The sequence below is a fragment of the Embiotoca jacksoni genome, unplaced genomic scaffold, assembly GCF_022577435.1.
Source record: "Embiotoca jacksoni isolate LCO1_2020_lvr unplaced genomic scaffold, fEmbJac1.0.p SCAF_101, whole genome shotgun sequence".
Taxonomy (NCBI): Eukaryota; Metazoa; Chordata; class Actinopteri; family Embiotocidae; genus Embiotoca; species Embiotoca jacksoni.
In genome coordinates this window covers 580,161-593,204 of record NW_027185232.1, presented here as the reverse complement: position 1 = coordinate 593,204, position 13,044 = coordinate 580,161, and the positions used below count along the sequence as shown (strand labels likewise).

General features: G+C 47.3%; 1 protein-coding gene across 3 annotated transcripts; it reads left to right on the top strand.

Annotated features, from left to right (window-relative positions):
• Nucleotides 1-587: 587 nt before the first annotated feature.
• Nucleotides 588-11,884, top strand: dusp10 (dual specificity phosphatase 10). Of its 3 annotated transcripts, none has more exons than XM_069174144.1 (4): nt 588-836; nt 1,882-2,711; nt 10,166-10,534; nt 11,351-11,884. In XM_069174144.1, exons 2-4 carry the CDS (start codon nt 1,928-1,930, stop codon nt 11,614-11,616), a joined length of 1,419 nt encoding a protein of 472 aa, XP_069030245.1. In that variant the 5' UTR covers nt 588-836; nt 1,882-1,927; the 3' UTR covers nt 11,617-11,884. The 3 variants fall into 3 exon arrangements, with proteins under 3 accessions (XP_069030245.1, XP_069030254.1, XP_069030260.1); XM_069174153.1 differs by having other exon boundaries at nt 588-853; XM_069174159.1 differs by lacking the exon at nt 588-836 and adding an exon at nt 1,206-1,429.
• Nucleotides 11,885-13,044: the final 1,160 nt, after the last annotated feature.

Here is a 13,044-nt window from a genome sequence, read left to right as displayed (position 1 = left end):
TGGCTGATTGGTGTATAGAAATAAGCCATCTGCCACTTTATTATTAATATCTGCACTCCAATTACTTTGACTTGTCCTGTCCCAATTGGCAATAACAGTATTGTCAGATATCTCTGTCTCTGAGAATTGAATCAAACAAAAAGTGTAGAAATGTTTCTCGCCAGTCAGTCTGTAAACACAGTAAGCACTTGAGTCAGTGCATAGTTTAAATCTCAGAAAATTAATTTCCATGCCTGCCTTTCTGTTGGCTAGTTAATTTCAAACTCATGTACAATTGGTGGTCCCACTATTTCAGGCACGATCTGAAAGTCTAAGCTGCATTTACTTTACTTTCTTCTGCCACTGCAGGACAAAGTTGCTCTGTTACTCCAATTAGGCTCCATTTTACTGTGCGTTAAGAGCTTACGAGCAGCACGTGAAGGCACCGTGCCTTCTTCCTCGAGCCTCCTGGAGAGACTTTTGATTGGCTGCCAGTGACATCATCCCTGCTCATACGTGGGACTGAAGGCCGTTCAAGCGACAACCTGCCCCCCCCAGCCAGAGGCAGGCGGCTCGGCTGAAAGTCCCTCCCCGCGCGGGGCCGGACCTCACTGTACGAACAGGAGCGCGTTTAATATTCACGAGGTCGCGCATTGGCTCCGACTCGCGTCAATCCCGCTGCGCGACTTCTGTAGGCTGGCAGACTTCCTTCAATATTATTTCTGGGGAGCAGAGCTAAAAGTACAAAAAAAAAAAAAATGTTGCCGATCCACAACACTGGGACGGAGTGAATGGAGGCAACGTTGTCAGCGAGCGGAGATTATAAATCCGTCTACAGTCAACCGCGACACTCACCGGTAAGCACTAATACAAGGCAAGTTGGGGAATTAGTGGCACAAGTTGATGTTGAAATGCATAGTCATAGACATTTAAGCGACTCTATAATGAATGAAGAGGAATATCAAATTACTGCAGCCCTTTTGAGTGTTTTATTATTACTATATTATTATTTTTAGAGCGTGTTTTATCACTGATTTTATTTTTTTATTGTGCTTCATTTCATCATTGCGACAAAGTTACAACCCCTGCCTTAAAAATCAACCACCGCGTATTTTGTATTTTGTATTTATTTCTATAATTCATGGTGGTGTGAAACTGGATTTCCTTCAGTCTGCAGCTCATCTGATCAGCTCGCCTCCTCCTGAAAGCCATATCACATTCTCGGCACGTTCTCATGCCGGTTTCTTCAATGAATTTGGCCATGAATGATTTCTGCTTCTTCTGAACCTGCACCGTGCTAAAAGGACGCCAATGGACGGGACAGGCAAAGCTCGGCGGGTGTCTTTACATAATATGCCAGGATGACACGCTTTTAAAATGCTCGGGCTTCTGATCAAAAGGAATTGCCACCCCTCTCTTTTTTTTTTTTGTACCCCGACTTTCCATTTGGGTGAGAGACAAAACTGCGGCGCAGCGTTGATGCAGTATTTGATCTTTTTTCTCTCTCTCGCTCACTCTGTTGTTATAAAAGCTTTGGATCAGACAGACAAGAGTTGGGATGAAAAATTCAGCATCACACACATGTTCAGTATCTGGAGAGTTGATTCATCTCAATTACTGTCAAAGTGATGTGGCTGCTGGAGCCTCTCTCATGATTTGACTGTTTATTATTAGTGACCAGTCTGTCACACCTACATTTTTCCCACCAACTTGGGTGTCGCCCTGCAGGTGTTGACACTACTAATATTTGGCTTCAGCAGCCTTCTAGTTTGCATGTTGATCAAACAGAGGAGAGGTCAACCTGCGTGCTCTCTGCTTGTTCACTCGCAGCCTTGATCTGAGCCAGACTTCATGTAAAGAAAGAGATTTTAAAAATATTTCCTTGTTTTGTTTTATACACAGAGCGGCTTGTTGAGTTCTCCAAAAACGTCCAGCCCTCGGCCTCCCCATGCCTCCATCTCCTCTTGACGACAGAATTGTGGTGGCGCTGCCAAGGCCGATCCGACCTCAGGAACTCCAACTGCGCCTGGACACCAGCTACCTGGACTCCATCACCACCAGCAGCAGCAGCAAGTCCGTCATCAGCACCACCGTGGTGAAGATCCGGGCGACGGCCAATCTTGTGACGTATATGCCCTCATCCAAGGGCTCCACGCGCTCGTTGTCGTGTGGATGCAGCAGTGCCAGCTGCTGCTCTGTGACTACCTATGAGAAGGACAGCCAGAGCCTCAGCCACAGCCAGGTGAGCGCCAGCAGCCCCAACCTCAGCTATGCTGGGCCCCAAACCTCTATGGTCAGCAACCATGAAGCATTAAGCGCCCCCAGTCTCACCCCGGGCACGCCAAAGGCCGTCAACACCGTGAGGGTCATCCACCCCAATGATCTGGCCAAGCGGATGACCTGCTGCCCGATGGGTCACCCTGTAGGGCCCGTGCCGGTCATCATCGACTGCCGGCCCTTCATGGAGTACAACAAGAGCCACATCCGGGGGGCCGTGCACATCAACTGCTCCGACAAGATCAGCCGGCGGCGGCTGCAGCAGGGCAAGATCACTGTGCTGGACCTCATCTCCTGCCGCCAGGGAAAGGACTCTTTTAAGGGCATCTTCTCCAAAGAGATTGTGGTTTACGACGAGAGCACCGCGGAGCCCAACCGGATGACGACCTCACAGCCTCTGCACGTGGTGCTGGAATCGCTGAGGAGGGAGGGCAAGGACCCCATCATCCTCAAAGGTAACACTTAAGTAAGCATATCAAAGTTTGGGGGATGCAGGCAGAGGGATGACTGAAAAAGGAGAGGAGGCTTTCCTTTATAAACAGGGATAGAAAACATAATTTCACAGGCTTTAGTTTGACTCTGGAGCGACTAAATCACTTCAGACATCTGAAAGCAATGTCCGATTTAGCAGCAGTAGAAGCCTGGAGGCAATAAAAACTGATAGAAACTACTGTGGTAGTGTGTAAAACCTATTCAACTTCTACCCTCACTGTTCTGGTCCACACAGGAGCTGAAGTTTTATCCACCTGTGAGCTCTGCACCGAGGCAATCCAGCAATTACAACACAACAGTTTTTACATCTACACTCCGTCTGCATCACCCACATACATCAACATATGCACTCCCTCTTTAGCAGCTTTCTATATGACACACGTTGGGCATTTAGCAGCGAGTGAGAAGCAGCTGTTGGTAAATAAAGCAGCCTGTTGAGATAGCGGTCCCTGGCTCGCTGCCATTTTTTCTATCTTTGGTTGGTGTGTTTGAAGCTGGAGCAGCATGTCGCGTTGGGGGCTGGGGGGCTGAGGGGCTGGGGGGCTGAGGGGCTGGGGGGCTGGGGGGCTGGGGGGCTGAGGGGCTGGGGGGCTGGGGGGCTGAGGGGCTGGGGGGCTGAGGGGCTGGGGGGCTGGGGGGCTGAGGGGCTGAGGGGCTGGGGGGCTGGGGGGCTGAGGGGCTGGGGGGCTGAGGGGCTGGGGGGCTGGGGGGCTGGGGGGCTGAGGGGCTGGGCTGAGAGTGTTTTTTTGAATGCCTCCCAGTCGCCGTCTAGCTGTAAGATCACAGCACCTTGATCTCCTCTCTCCTCGTCTGTTCTCCTCTTCTTCTTCCTCTTCTTCCTCTTCTTGTCCTCCTCTCCCCTCCCTTGAGTCCTCCCTGTGTACTTTGATGGACGAGGCTCCTCTCCGGTCTCTCATCCTGCTTCGGTGTCTGTCTGAAGCTCGCCTCAATGGGAGGAACAGGCAGACTGCGTTGCTCTTTTTTCCCCCAGTTTAATTCTTGCAAAATGCAAACTGTCCTCTCTGCCGAGAGGATCAAATGTCTCAGCCTCACTTTTATCTACTTTGGCTTGTTTTTTTTGCATTTATATTTTTGAATACAGCCTTCTTGTTTAGATGCTCACTTTAGTGGCCGATATTTTATTTCAATCTAATTTAATTGCCTTTTAATGTAGTGCTGATTCACTTCTGTAAAATATTAACTTTCTAACTAGGTAGAAATTTATTATTTTTACAAGAAGTAGTAATAGTGACATTTCTGGAACATGCATGTATGAAGACGGCTGAATATTTTACTCATACTTCATTATTTAGTCAGTTACTAGCACATCTCAGTTGTGATTTATAGTAAATATGTCCGTAGTGTGATACTCTACTCCACTGGAAACACAGTCTTCTGTCTCTGCCCTGCTGCAGTTAAGAGCGGTTAATATGTTACATTTAATCCGGCAGCATTGCCATAAACGACGTGTGTGTAGTGTCGGAAGGTTTTGGTACAAGTGCTGGAAACAGCAGGTCTGTGGTGTGAGAGGCCTTTGGAGGCAGAAGCGGTAATTTCTAAACAGGAACTGAGCCAGTGGTTAATGAAAGTGATAGAGGCACTTCTCATGTTTTCCTTTGTGAGTTCAGTCAGAGATAATGACAGACGGTCACACTCGACAGATTTCATCTCACAGCAATGTGCTGCTTCTGGAGACGCTGCCGTTCTCAGTTTACTATGAAAAGTGTTATTTTTCAGAGGAATTTGACCGGAATGAAAAGATGCTGGTTCAGCTTGAGCCAAAATAGGTTTATGCCGTTCACTGTGTAGCTTAGCTTCTAAACTGTTTGCGTGTGCTCACCAAATTATGTTGGTTTCCAAATATAAAATGCAGATTTTAACTTAGTGCTCGTATATTGGTAGTATATTAGTGTGAGCTTGTTGGGTGATTACATTACATTACATTACATCACATTACATTACATTACATTACATCACATTACATTACATTACATTACATTACATTACATTACATTTATCTGACTCTTTTATCCAAAGCTACTTACAATAAGTTCATTTCAACCATGAGGGTTCAAAACCAGAACAACAAGAATCAAGAAAATACAATTTCTTCCAGAAAGCCAAACTACAAAGTTCTGTCAGTAAGTTCTATTTTAAGATACTAAAGTTCTACTGTTCAAGGTAAAGGAGGAGGAGGAGGTGTGTTTTTATTTTGTGGTGGAAGATGTTCAGAGTTTCTGCTTCCTGATGTCAGTGGGGAGCTCATTCTACCGTTTAGGAGCCAGGACAGCAAACAGTCCTGGTTTAGTAGTGTTTAGCTCAGTGAGGAGCAACAAGCTGATTGGTAGAAGCAGAGTGGAGGGAGTGGCTGGGATGTAAGGTTGGACCATGTCCTGGATGTAGAGGAGGAGGAGCAGGAGGAGAAGGAGGAGGAGGAGGAGGAGCGGAGTGAATGGGCTGGGGTGTAGCGTTGGACCATGTCCTGGATGTAGAGGAGGAGGAGGAGGAGGAGTAGGAGGAGAAGGAGAAGGAGAAGGAGCGGAGTGAATGGGCTGGGGTGTAAGGTTGGACCATGTCCTGGATGTAGAGGAGGAGGAGGAGGAGGAGGAGCAGAGTGAATGGGCTGGGGTGTAGGGTTGGACCATGTCCTGGATGTAGAGGAGGAGGAGGAGGAGGAGGAGCAGAGTGAATGGGCTGGGGTGTAGGGTTGGACCATGTCCTGGATGTAGAGGAGGAGGAGGAGGAGGAGGAGCGGAGTGAATGGGCTGGGATGTAAGGTTGGACCATGTCCTGGATGTAGAGGAGGAGGAGGAGGAGGAGGAGCAGAGTGAATGGGCTGGGGTGTAGGGTTGGACCATGTCCTGGATGTAGAGGAGGAGGAGGAGGAGGAGAAGGAGGAGGAGGAGGAGGAGCGGAGTGAATGGGCTGGGGTGTAGCGTTGGACCATGTCCTGGATGTAGAGGAGGAGGAGGAGGAGGAGGAGGAGTAGGAGGAGAAGGAGAAGGAGAAGGAGCGGAGTGAATGGGCTGGGGTGTAAGGTTGGACCATGTCCTGGATGTAGAGGAGGAGGAGGAGGAGGAGGAGCAGAGTGAATGGGCTGGGGTGTAGGGTTGGACCATGTCCTGGATGTAGAGGAGGAGGAGGAGGAGGAGAAGGAGGAGGAGGAGGAGGAGCGGAGTGAATGGGCTGGGGTGTAGCGTTGGACCATGTCCTGGATGTAGAGGAGGAGGAGGAGGAGGAGGAGGAGGAGGAGGAGGAGGAGGAGGAGGAGGAGTAGGAGTAGGAGGAGAAGGAGAAGGAGCGGAGTGAATGGGCTGGGGTGTAAGGTTGGACCATGTCCTGGATGTAGAGGAGGAGGAGGAGGAGGAGTAGGAGGAGAAGGAGAAGGAGAAGGAGCGGAGTGAATGGGCTGGGGTGTAAGGTTGGACCATGTCCTGGATGTAGAGGAGGAGGAGGAGGAGGAGGAGCAGAGTGAATGGGCTGGGGTGTAGGGTTGGACCATGTCCTGGATGTAGAGGAGGAGGAGGAGGAGGAGGAGGAGAAGGAGGAGGAGCGGAGTGAATGGGCTGGGGTGTAGCGTTGGACCATGTCCTGGATGTAGAGGAGGAGGAGGAGGAGAAGGAGGAGGAGGAGGAGGAGGAGTAGGAGTAGGAGTAGGAGGAGAAGGAGAAGGAGAAGGAGCGGAGTGAATGGGCTGGGGTGTAAGGTTGGACCATGTCCTGGATGTAGAGGAGGAGGAGGAGGAGGAGCAGAGTGAATGGGCTGGGGTGTAGCGTTGGACCATGTCCTGGATGTAGAGGAGGAGGAGGAGGAGAAGGAGGAGGAGGAGGAGTAGGAGGAGAAGGAGAAGGAGCGGAGTGAATGGGCTGGGGTGTAAGGTTGGACCATGTCCTGGATGTAGAGGAGGAGGAGGAGGAGGAGGAGCAGAGTGAATGGGCTGGGGTGTAGGGTTGGACCATGTCCTGGATGTAGAGGAGGAGGAGGAGGAGGAGGAGGAGGAGGAGCGGAGTGAATGGGCTGGGGTGTAAGGTTGGACCATGTCCTGGATGTAGAGGAGGAGGAGGAGGAGGAGGAGCGGAGTGAATGGGCTGGGGTGTAAGGTTGGACCATGTCCTGGATGTAGAGGAGGAGGAGGAGGAGGAGGAGGAGCAGAGTGAATGGGCTGGGGTGTAGGGTTGGACCATGTCCTGGATGTAGAGGAGGAGGAGGAGGAGGAGGAGGAGGAGGAGGAGGAGCGGAGTGAATGGGCTGGGGTGTAAGGTTGGACCATGTCCTGGATGTAGAGGAGGAGGAGGAGGAGGAGGAGGAGGAGGAGGAGCGGAGTGAATGGGCTGGGGTGTAAGGTTGGACCATGTCCTGGATGTAGAGGAGGAGGAGGAGGAGGAGGAGGAGCAGAGTGAATGGGCTGGGGTGTAAGGTTGGACCATGTCCTGGATGTAGAGGAGGAGGAGGAGGAGGAGGAGGAGGAGGAGGAGCGGAGTGAATGGGCTGGGGTGTAAGGTTGGACCATGTCCTGGATGTAGAGGAGGAGGAGGAGGAGGAGGAGGAGGAGCGGAGTGAATGGGCTGGGGTGTAAGGTTGGACCATGTCCTGGATGTAGAGGAGGAGGAGGAGGAGGAGGAGCAGAGTGAATGGGCTGGGGTGTAAGGTTGGACCATGTCCTGGATGTAGAGGAGGAGGAGGAGGAGGAGCGGAGTGAATGGGCTGGGGTGTAAGGTTGGACCATGTCCTGGATGTAGAGGAGGAGGAGGAGGAGGAGGAGGAGCGGAGTGAATGGGCTGGGGTGTAGGGTTGGACCATGTCCTGGATGTAGAGGAGGAGGAGGAGGAGGAGGAGGAGGAGGAGCAGAGTGAATGGGCTGGGGTGTAGGGTTGGACCATGTCCTGGATGTAGAGGAGGAGGAGGAGGAGGAGGAGGAGGAGGAGCGGAGTGAATGGGCTGGGGTGTAGGGTTGGACCATGTCCTGGATGTAGAGGAGGAGGAGGAGGAGGAGGAGGAGGAGGAGCGGAGTGAATGGGCTGGGTGTAAGGTTGGACCATGTCCTGGATGTAGAGGAGGAGGAGGAGGAGGAGGAGGAGGAGGTGCGGAGTGAATGGGCTGGGGTGTAGGGTTGGACCATGTCCTGGATGTGATTAAATGAGAAGAAACTGCAGTTGTGCCAAAGAGAAATTTGAGGGAGTTAAAAAACAGTGTCTGCATTACAGCCTGTACACTGGTGAGCGAGGTGTATTTGAACATACAAATAAAACATATAAAACATTTGTGATGGAATTGTGTACAAAAAACATGGTACACTCATCAGACTTGTTAAATCTGCAGATTTCTTGGCCAAAAGTAAATATTAAATATTACTATCTTAGTAAGTTGTTATGGTTCACTTGTAGGAAAACATTTGCCTCATTATACATCCAGTATATCATGTTTGTGGCCACCTGATGAATGTCAGTAAAAATATACTTTCCTTTCAGCTTCCAGTTGGTCTCCACCACCTCCTCACCGATGCAGTTTTCTCTTCAGCTGCTAAATGTTGTCCAGTATGTTTATAAGCTAGTTGCTAATTGCATTTGTCTGCCCTGTGCTGTGGACATGCTGAACTGGACACTGCTGAAAGTGGCTTTCTGCTGCGACTGGAAACAAGGCTGAAAACATCAGCCAGAGCGAACCAAAACAACAAAACGGCTGATCGTAAAAACAAATCAACGTGCTAAAAGAAGCTAAAATGCTTTGTAGAGCTAGAAGGAAATGTAGAGCCAGAGTTTTTACAATACTACGTATCAGCGCAGTTTTAAAACTTAACGATGTCAATTTGCCTAAAAAACAAAAACAAAAACAAAACAGTTTTGTTCAGACTACAGTTCCAAATGTGGTGAATCATAAGGAGTGAAGTGCATCATAAAAAGCTTGTGAGTGGCTGTGATGTGGGCAAAGAATTAAAATTATTTTGCAAGTACGGACAAAGTTGGCATCGAGTTGGAGCATTTAGCAGCTAAAGAGCCGGATGTTTCACCGTGGATCTGGTGGAGACCAAAAACAGAGCTAAAAGAAGAAGGACTTTTGGGCCGACAGTCATCAGGTTTCCAGAAACATGACTCCTAGATCGGTAAATAAACGGCTGTTTAATAACAACAATTCTACAATAGAATCACATGTACATGTTGTGTTTACAGCTTGCTTCTGCTGCCAAAAAAAAAAATCAGTTAATGCATCTTTAAATGTTGGCAAATTTTAGGACATTTTTGATTAGTTGACAAATTCCATGTGCGATAAAGATGTTGGATTATGAAAAAGACATGTTATTATGAATGTTATGCTGTTTAGTAAGTGTCTGATAAAGCCAGACGGATCTGAAGGTCTCCAAAAATTTGTTTCAGAAAATGTTTTGAATACAGATCTGTTTTAGCTCAAAATCTGGAAATGAAAGCACAATAATAATTTACAGTGGAAATTCCCCCCTAAAGTCTCGTCGAGTTTGGTGTCACAGATCCTGTGAATACTCCCCTTTCTTTTATTTAAACAAAGCGTAATTATTGCCATGACAAGCCATTTGGGCTTTGTCTTTGTTAATGGTTAACAATCGCGCTGTTTCATGATGAAAACACTGTCTGACAGTTGACAGGAGATTCCCACCTGCTGCCCACCACGGGGAAGTTGTGAGGCTGTGCGATGACCTCGCATGGCATGATGTCAGCTCTCGCACTGTGAACAATACATGAACTGATACTCTGACCACTCCCCACGGCTCGAGTGCTGAGGGGAAACTTTGGCTGACGGCATTCAAACAGGTGCAAACCAGTTATTTGGAGAAGTGCGGATGTCCAGTGAAGAAGTTCGTTTAACGTTTACTACGTCCGTTTACCTGCAGATCAACAGGTGAACCGATGCACCTACACGAGCAAGCAGAAACTGCCTTACGACAGGTTGATTAGGACAGACAGTGCCGATCCCTCCATACTGACTCAATATCCAAATTGAGGCATTTAAATCAGGACCAAACGGAACAGTGTTGTCAGGGGATTGATGGTTTCTGCAAAGTTTTAGGGCGTCAAAGCTCTTTAAAGCCGGTTGTCGTTGCTTTTCTCAGACACAGATGCAAACCTTAATGTTCCTGCTCAGACGTAACATGTTCCATTTGGTGGTCAAAAGGCATGAGTGCGTGTATTTTTAGCCAAGAGGGCTCCAGTGGGAATTGAACCTTTAACTCGGGCTGCGTTAGATTCAATGTTCTGTCCACTGAGAACAAAAAGGTCCAGTTTGAATTTAGAAAGGGGGGGATGGGTAGAAAAATTCAATAAATAAGGACATTTTAACAGTTTGAGTCTCTTTTTTTTTTTTTTTTTTTTAACTGGTCAACCAAACACAAAGTGTAGGACTGTATTTCTTTTGACCTCATATCGCAGTCTTGCTTTTGTATTCTCAGGAGGCCTTAGCTGCTTCAGACAGAGCCACGAAAACCTGTGCGAGCACTCACTGCACCTTCACGAGGGCTTGGACCCAGGCGCAGCTGCCGGCCTGACGGGGCCTCTACCTCACTCCCTGCCCTCCACCCCGGACATAGAGAACGCAGAGCTGACGCCAATCCTGCCCTTCCTTTATCTGGGGAACGAGCCCGACGCTCAGGACATCCACTTGCTGCAGCGCCTGAACATTGGCTACATCCTAAATGTGACCACCCACCTGCCGCTCTACCACTACGAGACGGGCCTCTTCATCTACAAACGCCTGCCTGCAACCGACAGCAACAAGCAGAACCTGCGCCAGTACTTTGAAGAGGCGTTTGAATTCATCGGTATGGAAACTACCACTTAGCTTTGCGTTAGAAGTTTACACTGCAGACGTGTAAAGACAACTTTCTGCCTTGTGACCTTTACAGACAAAGAAATGTGTATCTGAGACTTGTCTCTGCCGGTTGCACTGAGCTGTAAGCAGATTGTTTTATGTGAATATTTGTTCTGGGTGCAAAAATTGGATATTGTTTACGAGTCTTTCTACAATCAGAAAAACTCAACTTTGTTGAACTGAAGATTTTAAATTGCTAAAATGTTGATATGTTGTTCTGTTTGTTAATTAGATTTGTATGTTGACAGAATGCTGTAATACTGAACATAATTACGTAAGACATTGATAGAAAATATATAGACAAAAGGCAGGGTATTATTTGAAAATTTGAATACCCTACTTTAAGGAATGCAAACACCCCCCCCCCCAAAAAAAAAAAAAAAAAAAAAAAATTAATCTAAATTTCTAACATTTTAGTTAGTTAAATAAAAAACAGCTATTTTACTTTTGTTCAGTTTACATTGTATTTTTTTTTTTACATTTGGGCAAAGCTCTGGATAACAGGTAATATTGAGTAGAACATACCTCGAATCTGACCACTTATTCAGTGCTTTTGGTAAATGACAGTTTCTAGTACTCGATACCACAGATTCATATTGGTTGATATATATAAAAAAAAAATAATAATACTGAAATTCGATTACCAGCCCTAGATAGATGTCTGGTCACAAAGGAAGTTTTGATATCTTATCATGTTTGATGATTGAACTTCCTCACGTGGAACAAAGCCTTTATTATTGAACCGTTTCCATGTTCCTTTCTGCAGAGGAAGCACACCAAGCAGGTACGGGCCTTCTGATCCACTGCCAGGCAGGCGTGTCTCGTTCAGCCACCATCGTGATCGCCTACCTGATGAAGCACACCTGGATGACCATGACAGACGCCTACAAGTTTGTCAAAACCAGGAGGCCCATCATCTCCCCAAACCTCAACTTCATGGGCCAGCTGCTGGAGTTTGAGGAGGACCTCAACAACGGAATAACGCCACGAATCCTCACACCAAAGCTGATTGGTGTGGAGACCGTTGTCTAAACGAGCCCCTCGACCCGGTGCTCACACTTGTACTCGCTCTCACTGTTTTTTTTGGTGTTTTTTTTTAATCAGAGACTGGCTGCTCTGTGAGCCGGTTTGGAGTGTGAAAGAGAGCCACTCTATTCTTTCTTCTTGAATCTCCTCATGCTCATCTTGGACTCTCTAGAGTGCCAAAGCTCTGGGTCAGTGGTGAACAGAAATGCCAAAAAAAAATCCCTACTGTTTGGACCTGGCCAAAGTCCCGGAGGAGAAGACGAGTTAGAGAGATAAAGAGGAAAGAAGCAGTCAGTGGGAAGCTTTCCATTTGTGACCGCAGAGGAGCGCACACGAGGGAGAAGAAAATCAGTTTAGAAAAGATATTCTCTGTGCTTCGAGGCAGTTACTGACAAGAGAAACTCTTAAAGCTCACACTGTGGCATAAAGTTTCTGTTTGCAGACTCAGGCGGGGTTGGCCACGGCAGTGCCTGTCAAAAAAAAAGAAAAAGAAAAAAAAAAGATTACGACTTGTTTGGTGTGTTAATGTTGTTGTTCTATTTTTATACAGGGGTTTATGGGGGTGACCATGACAAGCCAACAGCGGCTTACTGTGCAATAATTTCAGAGTGGAATGCAACTGAGACCTTGATCTTATGTGTATATATTGGTAATGATTACGAAACATTTCCAGCTCTTTGCTGAAGTACCATTTTGATGTTAATGTAATTACTGTTGTTCAGTTCAGTACGTTTTTGTTTATGGTGCATACGGTTATGCTGTAATATTTGGTGCGATGTGTAACAGAGACAGAAAATGTGGTTGTTTTTTTTAATTTATTTTTTTATTGCAGCTTGGGGTTTTTTGTCAGCCGAACCACAAATTCATATTTTGTGCGTTTGCTTCAGTTTCTTAGTTTTGCCATTCCTGCATCCACATATGCATATTTTAGCAATACATATACCAAACAGCCATAAGAGTTTTTTTTTTTTTTTTTTTAATGCATGGCTGCTGGCAGAGGTAAGAACTCTTTGAAAAATCAGTGAATATTGTAAAACAGGGCTACTGGTGATGTTTAATGTAACACAACAGAGGAATTTCACTGCCTGCTTCTGCCTCCTCTGTTTGTTTTTGCTTCAGTTCATCCATGAACTCACTCTCTTGTAATGTACTCAGCTGTGTTACTGTCCCTGTGTAGATACATACTAAGAATGCCCTACATTCTGAGCAATGATTCAGTCCAATCTAACGTAGCAGAGTTGAGGTACAGACTTCAGACAAACATACACTTCCTCTTGTGGGTCACAGTTTAGTGTGACAGTGATGGTACAGTGGAGCAGCCGTCGAATCTTTCGCCACTCCCTCTCGCTGACATTAAGCTACGGTAAAGCGAGCTCCTCTGCCTTGCATAGGCAAACGCTGCTGTCACGTGCTGCTCTGGTGCCTCTATCAATG

Excerpts from the sequence above, each read along its gene's own strand:
- dusp10 (XM_069174144.1), top strand. The coding sequence starts at position 1,928 with ATGCCTCCATCTCCTCTTGACGACAGAATTGTGGTGGCGCTGCCAAGG. Across the intron at positions 2,712-10,165 it reads GGACCCCATCATCCTCAAAG|GAGGCCTTAGCTGCTTCAGA; the intron begins GTAACACTTAAG and ends TTGTATTCTCAG. Across the intron at positions 10,535-11,350 it reads AGAGGCGTTTGAATTCATCG|AGGAAGCACACCAAGCAGGT; the intron begins GTATGGAAACTA and ends TCCTTTCTGCAG.